The sequence below is a fragment of the Lemur catta genome, chromosome 7 (assembly GCF_020740605.2).
Source record: "Lemur catta isolate mLemCat1 chromosome 7, mLemCat1.pri, whole genome shotgun sequence".
NCBI classification, from domain to species: Eukaryota; Metazoa; Chordata; class Mammalia; order Primates; family Lemuridae; genus Lemur; species Lemur catta.
The window spans coordinates 30235277-30247060 of NC_059134.1; the positions used below are offsets into that span (position 1 = coordinate 30235277).

The 11784-nt window shown below is 38.7% G+C and overlaps 1 protein-coding gene and 1 long non-coding RNA gene across 3 annotated transcripts in view; one reads left to right on the top strand and one right to left on the bottom strand.

Moving 5' to 3' along the window:
* LOC123641730 overlaps positions 1-3103 on the bottom strand; it is a 44730-nt gene extending 41627 nt beyond the window's left edge. For both annotated transcript variants that reach the window (XR_006736337.1, XR_006736338.1), the window contains exons 1-2: positions 2988-3103; positions 2379-2456 (exon numbers count right to left, since the gene is read on the bottom strand). This is a non-coding gene — a long non-coding RNA (uncharacterized LOC123641730). The remainder of the gene's footprint in view (positions 1-2378; positions 2457-2987) is intronic.
* EXPH5 (exophilin 5) overlaps positions 1-8528 on the top strand; it is a 68110-nt gene extending 59582 nt beyond the window's left edge. The window contains exon 6 of the mRNA XM_045556658.1: positions 306-8528. Coding sequence (XP_045412614.1) covers positions 306-5518 — 5213 coding nt within the window. The 3' untranslated portion in view covers positions 5519-8528. The remainder of the gene's footprint in view (positions 1-305) is intronic.
* Positions 8529-11784: the final 3256 nt, after the last annotated feature.

An 11784-nucleotide genomic window follows, 5' to 3' on the forward strand; every position in this document is an offset into this window, starting at 1 on the left:
TACACTTTAAATGCACTAAAAGAAACCATGATTAAAATTCATTGTTACACAAAATACAGCTTTTTGTCCTTAAGGCATTATTGAAGGTTTACTTTGAAAAAGTATGAAAAAAAACCTTCCATTACAGTCTTGGAAAAGTCAGACTGTCTTAAAAACATAATTAAAATTAATGTCATCATATTTATGATAATATGGTAAAAATAAAATTATGAATGATTATGTTCCTTAAAGAGGGCCATTCAACAACTCAAATTATTAAACTATAAAATGATATACAAAAAAGTTGATTCATATTCTCCTTTTAGTTTTAGATGATTTGGATAGCAAACTGGCTCAGGAACAATCTGCAAGCTCAGTGAATACCAGAACACCCCTCAACTATGGATCAAGAACACAGTTCAGTCATTTTTACTCCAGTGGGAACAGACATGATACCATCACAGAAAGGCACAAAAATCACTATAATGAGACTTCCAATATGTCTATCTATGACATCCTAAGACCAAGAACTCCTAGGGAATGTTTTAAAACCTTTTCTCCTAGGACAAGGACAATTTATGATATGTACAGGACAAGGGAGCCCAGAGTCGTAAAAGAAGATTATGTGCAAAAGAATACTTTTGGTAGTACTTCTCTGTGTTTTGACAGCAGGCAACGATCAGCCTTCCCAGCTACAGGCCATTTCACAGCAAGAAGCTTATATTTTCCATCCACAATTCAGAACAAGAGTGGATTTCTACCACCAAGGCACCAACAAAGCCCAAAAAGAACTCCTTTATCATCCATCATATGGAATAGAGCAGATTCTTCCAGAGATTGGCAGAACCAGGAAGAGTTCCTGAGAGCACCATCACCAATGGAAATTGATCCTGCTGACCAGTATATATATCCTAGGTGTCCTCAGGAGAACAGGAGATATGAATTGTACCATTCACAGAATGTTTACCAAAATATTAGTTTAAATGCCCCCATGGATAATGCAATGAGTCCTGACACATTTGAGAACTCAGAGAATATGCCATTCTACCATCAAGACAACCCATTTGCCAGGTCTTTCTTTAGCAATACCTTTGGACAAAGCAGAGAACAGAGATTTGGACAAAGTCCTTTTTGGGGCCAACAGGAAGAACATTCTTCCTGGTCTGACTTTCATCAAAGCAGGAAATCCTTCACTTCTGATAGAGACTTTGAAATGACTTCCATTGAAGCAAATAGTGCAACAGCTGTTCATGGCCATGGTGTTTCTTCTGAACGCTGGGAATCATTTTCTTCTAGTTATGGAACAAATGTTTCTAGAGGCCAAGAAGGGCCACATCCGTGGCAGTTTGATTTTCAGACATCCATGCCGGAGAGCATGGAGGTATCCCAAGGTAATGGGAACCAGCTGACTCCTCATTTCGGCTCACCTGATGTTTGCTCCATGTCTGGTTCAAGCTATCACATCAGATCTGGTGGACTGGAATATCAACAGCACAGCTATCCTGTAGAAGTACATGTAAATAAAGAACCTCGCTCATGTGGAATTGCTCAGACTATAGCATCCTCATTCAAAACTTCCTTCCCCCAGATTCCTGATGACAAAGGGAATCCTCAGAGTCCCAGTTTTCAGAATTCCACAGTCACTTTGCAGAAAATTATTCCCGATAAGCCTGCCTTTTGTCCAATAAGAAGCCATACAGAAGTCACTGTGACCAACAGTGATTCAGTTGGTTCTCTGCCTCTTGCTGAAAGCCAGCCCAATAGCTTGGTCACAGAAGTGAATAATGAGAAAGACTTAAATGAATCTATTTCAGAAGAAGACAAACAGCTAAGCAAGATGGACCAGACAAACACGACAGGTGAAATACCCCAACCTGTTTCACAGACAGCAACCTCTAACCCTTTACCTGATTTTCAAAATCCCCTCTCCCAGGACGCAGCCAAGAGCAACAGGTTTGGTTTTAATGTACCTACTGCAGTAAATTCAAAAAGGCCACCCAGAGTCTTTTCCAGGAAAGATAGCTCCAAAATGTACATACCACACAAAGATAAATCCAACGAGCATAAAAAAGATAAGAGGTTTACTGGGAACGGAAAACTTGGCTTAGCAGCCTCCCTTCCGTTTGTTCAGGAGAGCAGAACACCATCTTTTCCCAGGCCAAATCAAGGTTGTCACCAGGAATTAACAGTAAGAAATGAAGATATTTCAGGCATTACTGCAAATAACCACCAGAGCTCTGAACCTACTGCTAATCAAAATGCACAACCTCCAGAGAAGCCAGTTATTTTAGAAACCGAGGGAGAACAACGTGCCACAACTCACTCCACCAACTGTAGCAAGTCGGTTGCTGGCCACAAGATCTCATGTGGTTCTTTAGGTGGACTGCCACCTTCCTCACCATCAAATAATTCTTTCCTTGATGCTCTTGTGATTCCTTCTAGAATGTCCTCCAGAAATCCTTCAGACAAAGATCCATCTGTGGGAGAAAGAGAAGAAAAAGACTATTCTAGGAAGAACCAAAATAATCAGTTTGCTGTAAGCCCCTCAGAAAATGAAGAGAGTCACGATAGTCACGTGCCTGTACCTGACGAAGTGGTTGATGTTGTCAAGTGCCATTCACACTCCCCTTTCAGGAGTGGAAAGGGAAAAGGAAAAGTAAGACGACACATATCCTGCATTGAAAAGTTAAGCGAAACAGAAAGTACATCAGAACCCACAAGCAGTAGCAGTAGTCTCACGGAGGCGAATCGGAGCAACTCCAAAGCTTCTGAGCTTGACACAATTTATTGTACTTTGCCAAGAAAATCAACCAGTTTTCTCATAAATAGCAGGCAGTCAGGAAGTAAGATAATGGCTGCTTCATTTAGGAAGGGGCCACTTCCATTCCAAATCAAAAATAATGTGGAAGATCCAGTGGGGAGGTGCACACCAAATAAATTCAGCCCCAATTCTCCTGAGTCAGTGAGTGAATGTTCTAAAGTCATGTCAGACTCAGTCCCAGTAGTACCTGAAGCCGCAGTGAGGACGACAAATATGAAAATCACTGGATCTGCTTCTGTTAGAAAAGGACCACTTCCGTTCCTCATCAACACGGCTGTGTCAGGTCCTTCAGGGGCTCCACATGCCTCAACTGGAAGAGATGAAGGAAAAAAGTCATTGGTCTCAGACACAAATACTTCTCCTGTAACACCAAGGCTTTGGGAGAGAACCATTAACCCTGTGGAAAGTGACTTATCTGTCAGAGATGGTTCTTTAACCAAAAGACACCATCAAAAGGAATACTCTCAAGAATGCACTGAAAAGGATGGTAAAATTGCTGCCTCTAGGACAAGTGTATTTTCCCTTTCAAATGAAGACCCTTTACCCTTTTGTTCAGACTTGTCAAGAAAAGAAAGTGGGGAAACATTACACAAATTTAAGACTACTAGTATGTTTTCTGTTTCTGGTGATGAAGACAATGTAAAATGTCTTGAGGTGGTTTCAATATATTACACTTTACCAAGGAAACCCGGCAAAAAATTCTGTAACCTCCTTCAACAGTATACACAAAATACCAATTCACTTACAGAATCACTTCAAGTGGAGACTGAAACATTTCCTAATGCTTTAGAAAAAGACAAACCAAATTCTACACAAGAGCAGTCAGGAACAACTTCACCTGAAAATCTACAGATGCCAGTCAGTTCTGCTCAAAAGAATAATCATGTCGATAATTTAGCTAAAGCACCTTTAGGTGATTCACAAAGCAGGAGAGAAAGAGGGGAAAAATTGCAAAGTGAAACCCTGTATACTTCATTGATGCTTCAGGGAAAAAATATTACAGAAGAAAAATCTGAAAATTGTCAGCCATCCATTAATTCAGGTAACAGTGGTCCCTCTACTCTCCTAGTCCATTCAGAAGATAGTAACGATATTGAAAATTCCCAAGCCAGAAGCTCTGGAGAGTGTGCAGGTAGAAGTATAGCCATTACATCTACTGGAAGTGAGAAGTGCCCTCACAAAGATCAGAGAGCCAGAGCTGTAGCTGATAGCTCCAGTGGATCACATCCTGGGGAAGGCAGAGAGGAAATTGGAACCAATTACCAAAAAATGACTAATAAAACGCTTTCTGACTCAGAGAGCCAAGTCTTTGCTCTTACTCCAGCACTGCAAAAATTACAGCTTGTTGAGGAGACTCAGTCAGGTGAACCAGACTTAGAGAGTTTGCAGTCTGAAACCAGAGAATTACCTCCAAGAAGTCAGGAGGTAAATATGACAGAGAGCAGGAAGGCTAAAGATGAAATGCAGAAGTTTTTCTTGGATGATCTAGAAAAAGAGGAAAACAGGCCTTCAGTTAAACACAGATTCACAGCCATGTCTAAAGCAAGCAGAAAATTCCCAGCTAAAGATTTAAGCCCTAGAAGACATGTAGCTACTATTTTCCCGAAAACTGGGAGCAGGTCTGGCTTTGGCCATTTATCTCTTGGCACGCTGGATTGCAGCCCACTGTCTCCTGAGCCTACTCCAAAGTCTTCAGAATCCACTGGTGAAAGCAGGTTGAGTAATGATGGAATGAATGTCAGGAATTCTGAGAACCCTCTCCAGGTTACTGTAGTATCCAACAGAGAACCTTCTGCACTCTTCAGCAGTCTGAAGTCTAGTAGCATTTCACAAGTACGTCAGGATGAGTTTAAAAATATCTCAGAGTCACCACCCGAGCGTGAGAATTCCAAAGGTGTAACACTAGCCCAGAGTTTGGAAAGAGAATCAGGAGCCCCAGCCCAGCTCATGTTCAGCAGCCTCAGGAAAGCAGATTTCTCTGACCATCAGAGGAGGCTGAGCCCTCCTTTTCCACTGGAGCCTGCACAGAAACCTAGAATAAGCATCCCACGGGCCAGTTCTCAGCAGCAACAAAGGAGTGCTTCAACTTTGGAGTGGGACTCTGAGCCACACCTCTATCGGTCAAAGAGCTTAAAAAGCATTAATGTGCATGGTGATCTGCTACTAAAAAGTCTTCCCCCAAAAGTCAGGGGGCGCCATTTTTCTGAAAGCACTTCTGTTGACAATGCCCTGAGTCAACTGACCCTTGGGAATGAATTCTCTATCAACAATGGGTATAGTCGAAGATTCAGATCTTTTTCTGAACTTCCTTCCTGTGATGAAAATGAAAGTTGGGCTTTGTACAATAGCGGCAGGACAAAAACAGGTCCCAGGTCTGCAACGTCTATATCCAGACCTATTGACTATGGAATTTTTGGGAAAGAACAACAGTTAGCTTTCTTGGAAAATGTAAAGAGGTCACTCACACAAGGTAGATTATGGAAACCAAGTTTTCTTAAGAACCCTGGCTTCCTAAAAGATGATGTGATTAACCCTCCCAACCCATCAGAGTCATTAGGCTCAAATTCTCCTGGTACTCAGGTGCCACAGGATGGCTTATCTCCTAGTGAACCACTTAATATCTATGAGGAGGACCCAGTAGACTCAGATTGTGACACTGACACAACTACGGATGACGAATACTACCTGGATGAAAAAGATAAGGAGTCAGAACTATGAGGCTTTTTCAGTAAAATTCATTACCTTTTCACAAAAGGCTTGTAATAGAAATGAAGTGTAAATGTGTGTGTCCCTGGGAAGGACAGATTTAAAAGATCTAATCTGAGCAGTGCTTGCACTGAGATAACCCCAATTCCCCTTTTCCTCTCCACACCCCATATATACACTTCCTGAAAGCTGGAACAATTGATTCTTATTTGGAGGGATTCTCTGCTATTTTCTCTCTCTGTGTATGTTCTTGGCCTGCCTTTCCACCTCCCCTCAACTTAATCTCTAATTCACTGTCCCATTTGGGCTTTCTGCTTTATTTTCTGCCTAACATTTTTACATCTCTCATTGTAATTTACAACCCTAATATCCCAGATACATGCAAAACTTATTAATTACCCCGCATAACTGCAAAACTCTGTTTGCCTCTTCCTGTCCATACCCTACATTCATGACATTAAACAAAATATAGGGGTGATAACAGGGGAGTAAATATTATCATCGTGTTTGACTCATCAACATTTAGGAGGTTTAAGGTGTTCTTTTTTTTTTTTTTTTCCTCTTTCAAACAAAGATAAAGGAATTTTCATAAGGGCATCATTACATCCATAGTGGAGCCTAGGAGGCACATGTTAAGGTTATAGATGAGGACCTGAATCCCTACTAAGCCAATGGAGGATGAGTGCTCCTAGGAATTCCTCTGAAACAGTTTGTGGGGACTGGCTGAATTATGAAGGGCTGAATTTGAATCGAGCCAGGGACTTGGGCCAGGCAACCCGACCATACATAGTTGCATGGCCACAGAATTTCTGCTTAAGAAGGGAACATAAATGAGGGGCAGAGATAAGTAGACATCTCTTCATGGGACAGACTTTAGCTGGTTTTCCCCATTTCCCCAGACCTATCTATTTTCCCCTTATTTGCAGGATAGAACACTTCTTTTCAAGGAGGGCATTTTAGTCACAAGTACCAACTGGGCACCTTGGCCCAAGTCCCTAGAATGCAGTCCAGTCAGATCTGATACCCTGGGATTCACAGGCTTCGCTGCCGATCATTTACCAAACCCTTGAGAAATCTTAAGGGAGAGCTCCTAAGCCTTGTCCCTATAATTTTTTCAAAAATTTATCTAGAATAAATTACTTCTGATAACCACTGATAATTTGGCTTTCCTAACTCTTTAGTTGCCGTTCATAACATCAGGGGATTTATCTCCTAATTCAGGGTAAAGACCAATAGATGGCAGTGAAGATAATTTGCTAGAACTATAGAAAGCATGCAATCCTGATCTCAGTATTATGACGGTCAACATGAATGGATTTTATCTTGTTTGGTTTATATTTGCCGCCTGACTTAATTTTATTTTCCATTTTTCTCACCTAGTCTGTTTTAACCATATAAATTAAGGATAATGGTAGGTGTTGGTGAAGTGTATAGAGATCTGGAACTGATAGAAATGCAAGAAAAAACTATGTTATTATTATCTACCTAATCATTGCCTTGCCTAGAAGCAAAATGCCAGGGCTAGTTAACATTGTTCCCATGCAACTCAAAACTAACGATGAGATAACTAACAGGAAAGCTATTCCTTCAATCTGTCAACTGTTTTAAATTTCAAGCTCTGACCAATCTTGAGCTGAAAGAGACTGATAATAAAATTTTACATCAACTGTTGTGAACTTTTCAACGCAAATTTATGTAAAGAATAATATTGTATTCCATGTTCAATGTACGTTTTTAAATTGTATCTTTCCTCTTTTTCTATTTATCTGATTATTTAAGTAATTGTTTTTTATAAACCATGATCTGTTTTCTATGTGATTTTAAGATATTCAGAATTAGTATTTTAATAGTAAGTTTCTTGGTTTTTCTAACAATCAGCTTGCAAGTTCTATTTCAGTAAACACTCTGAGAATACATGAACGCTACAAAAAGTAAAATGAAGTTAGCTTATTTTTCAGGGAGTTTAGGCTATAGCAACAGTTAGGTAACATAAGGATGAAAAACTGCTTTGGGGCTCAGACTCTCTGTGCTGGAATCTACTGTCTGAATTCGAAGGTAATTGATGGCCAATGCTCAGTTGCACTATTTATAATCTTTGCTTGTTGGCTTGGCTCAACAACGAGGAAAACAGAAAATTCATGAAAACAGCACCTTTTATAGTTTTATACTTTTATAAAGCACTTCGTTAAAGAAGTCTAGCAAATTTCTATGTATTTTAACATACAAACTGCTGCATTTTAATGTTCATTTTTGGTATAGCTATGGTAATTTATAATAGCCATTTTTATACTCATAACTTGTTTTCTACAAGATACAATCATTATTAATATAAATATTGATGTAAATGGAGTGAATCCTGGGGCAATCAATACTAATAAGTACCTTGTAAATTATTAACTTGTTTAGCTATTATACTTCTGTAACTATAAATTTTGTACTGTAAAGTCCATTTAGAATAGAGTTTCATGAAATTATTTCAATTTTTAGAGACTTCCCTCTAAATAATTTACCTTTACATTGTAAATACATTGATGTTAATAAAACTCGAACTTCTACTAACAAGGATTTGGTTGGTGATAAGCTAATAAAAGCTACTTTGTGTAAGAGGTAAGTATGTGTACTGGAGGTGGTGAAAGAAAGTCTACTTGGGTTATGGTGAAGATAGGAATCAAATTGGAGAACTCCATAAAATCAATATCCTCCATTAAATGCCAGAGGGTTAAAGAGGACTTCTTGCTAAGAGTTTATTGTTAATAATAATGCTTCAGAATATCCCATTTAAATGTATAGTGTAAATATGTAAAATATTTTACTTTCCAAGCAAATTTGTGAATGTATTGCCACTTGGTGGCTCTTTGTGACTGGCAATTCTGTGTTTCTGAAACAAGCCGTAAGCACTTTTGTTAAAATTTTCTCAAATAATCCTTTTATGTAGTTCTCAGACCTGTTCTCTAGGTATGAAATGTGTTACAAGACAAGGTGCAAATTTAAGACAATGCCTGTGTTGAAATAAATTTAAACACATGTACTGTTTGATTTGGTTTTTATTCCCATCCTCAAATGACTGTTTTTAAGTGTAAAAGTTTCAGGAAAAATACTAAAAGAGGGTGAGCAAAAGTATTCAAACCAATCTTTTCCATGGCTATTGAGTGAGATCCGACATACAGGTGGTTTTACAAAAACAGTGGCTTGCTTCTTTCTTCTTTCATTTGTACCCACAAAGCAACCGGCCAACATCAGGAGATCAATGTGCATGGTTGCTTACTTAATAGGAAAGAAATGAAGAAGGCATTTCTTTCTGGGGGTTCTCATATTTATAAAGGAAGAGGAAGCTACATGTCATTGGGGGTCTTCCACTGATGAAAGGTAAGCAGGTCTTTCTAGTTCAATATAAGTCATGCAATGTTAATTCCTGCTAAGCAAATCATTAATAGATTTGTACTAATCTTGTGGAAAAGCAACCCAAAGCCCTTTCTCTACCAAGGACAGGAGAGTATCATCATCTTGAATATGGATGGCAATTTATTCAATATATTTTTACTGTCCTTTATTAAAATTTAAAACACATTGGATCAGCTAGGGTTTTGATGGTGGACAACAGACTCCTCTCTAGCTGGTTCAAATAGGAAAGGACTTATTAGAGAGTATACTTTGCTTACAAACTTACTGTTAGGGCTGAGGAGATAGATTGTTGTAGCTGAAACTCCAGGACCAATTCCAAAAACCATGCCACAGAAGTGGACCTGCCAAGGGAGCTGATATCTTGTTATAACCAGGAAGATGTAGAGTCAGGTCATTAAGGGGGCCAATACACCGAATCACCATATTCATTTGCCCCAGAAATTACTCCTGTAGAAATAAAAACACACATATATATAGACATACACAGGATTTTTATTGCTACAATGTTTGTTGTGGCAAAACCTGGAAACAAAGTGAATACCTAATAAGAAATGACTGAATATATTATGGAACATCCACATATGTAATATTATGAAACCATTAAAAAAGTAAGGTAGACCTAGGTAAGTTGACTCAGAAGAGTTTCTATGAGGTACTGTTGAGTGAGAAAAGTAAAATTCCATTTTTGTAAAGCATTAATGAAAAAACCTGTGCATATATATGCATGCGTACATATGGAGGGATACATACTAGGCTATTAATGTCAGTTGTTTTGTGGCCAGGTGTGGGGGGAAGGATGTTCCAGAACAGGAGAAAAGAGAGGATAGTCAAGACCCCTTCCAAAAAATAAACCATATTCTAACTCACATGAGCAAAAGAAAAAAGAAAAAATTTTAACCAAAAAATAAAACACAAATATACACACATATACACATATATAGAAATATATATGTGTATAATTATTTATGCACTTAAATAGAAAATTAAAGATAATTTTTTGAAAGATTTACTGTTCAGAAAAATAGTAAGTTACTTGCTGTTTTAAAATTGATAATTGTACTTGATTCTATGAAACTTCATATTCTAATAATATAAATGATAGCACTAAGTTTTTTTCTAGGTCTGTGCTTTCTTCCCGAACCATCCTTTCCAGATTATGCTGTCATTCCAGTCTGGAATTGACCTTTCCATTCTAGAAATGTTTTGGAGGGATGTGGTAGATACTGATATATTTGTTTCTTCTTTTCTCTGGAAACTCTATTCTCTGACTGACATCCCCTCCCCCTCAGGCCACATGTTGTGGAGGAATCAATATTCTTAGGTGACCCTAAGAGTCTGGGCACTGTTGATTGGTTTGAGGCTGATTGCCATCAGGCTGAACCAATGAGTAGTTGCGTTTTTTGGAGGAAACTGGTTTTGGATGCAATTCTGTCTCATAACCTAAACTCATAGACTGTAATATATGGAAGGGCAGGGACTGAGTTTTATATCCCCGGCACCTTGTAGAATGCATGACATAAAGGGGGTGCTGAGTAAATATTATTAAAATAATCAAAACCAAGTTTTATGAATTTTACGGGATCTAATCTTATCTAACCCTATGTAAGGTTTTTATTAATTAATGACATTGAAAATTAGTTTTCTAAAGAGGAATACACGGGTGTCTCAGAAACCAGGGACAGAGATACCACCCATGAATGGTAGTACCAGGCTCTAGTGCACTATAGAAAACCCAAAGAGTTTTCTATATTCTCTTTCATTTTCAGTTTACTCGGAAAAAAATAAAAGCCAAAGGTTACATTTCCTCTGTTTGAGAGTAGTTGGCTTTAAGTTAAAATCTCCTAACCTTGATTTTGAACTCCCAGGAAAGCACCATATGTTCTCACTAATAAGTGGGAGCTAATAGATGGGTTCAGATGGGCACAAAGTGATATAAGGGACCTGAGAAACCAAGCAGGGGTCAGGCCAGGAGGGTGGCTGTGGGATAAAAACTTACCCCTTGGGTACAGTGAACACTATTCTGGTGATGGGTACACCAATAGCCCTGATTTAAGCACTATACAAGATATCCATGTAATGAAAAAACACTTGTACCCCCTTAATTAATATTTTGAAATTAAATAAATAAACTCCCAGGGAAAGGATTCTGCTTAGTTCAGCATGAGTCAGGTCCCAAACTATGGGCCAATCAACTGTAGCCATAGGTTAAGGTCATATTTTACAAAGCTTCACTATTAATCATGTGGATAGTGGAGTTAAAAAAAAGGAGCAGTTACTAGAAAAGGTAGAAACATTATGAATGTAGATAGTATAATTAGCTGTGAATTTTACATGACGTTAATGTAAAGATTCCAGGGGCTGGTGCAATTCACAGAAGGCTGTTGAATCTAGACCTTCCAGAGTTACACACTAACTACAATTCTATTTGTGACTGGAACTCAACATGGAGATGAATATGAAAGGGAATAAGAAACTTCTTGAAGTGAATAATTTACTTCAGGTTTTATACATGACGCTTCTCCTACCAGAATGCTCTTCTTCCCCTTTCGTGTGGCCGATTCCTATTTGACTGTCATGGTCATCTCTTTCAGGAAACCTCCATTGATTCCCCCAAGACTAGGTTATCTGGCCTTCCTATGCAGCGTATGATATGCTGTACTTATGCTAGAAGAGGCAATCTGCCATAGACCTTGAACTTCCCTGAACACTCTTACTGGGTATGCCAAGAATGTTAAGTCCCCTACCGCTCTTTACCCAGGCCATCTCTTGGGGTATCGTTTGCAGCAAGTAATTTTGAGGAATGACATAACATCTCCCCACCCACAAAGAGAAAGATTAATTATGTTTACTCTAAAAGAAGCAAATTCCCTAAGTTC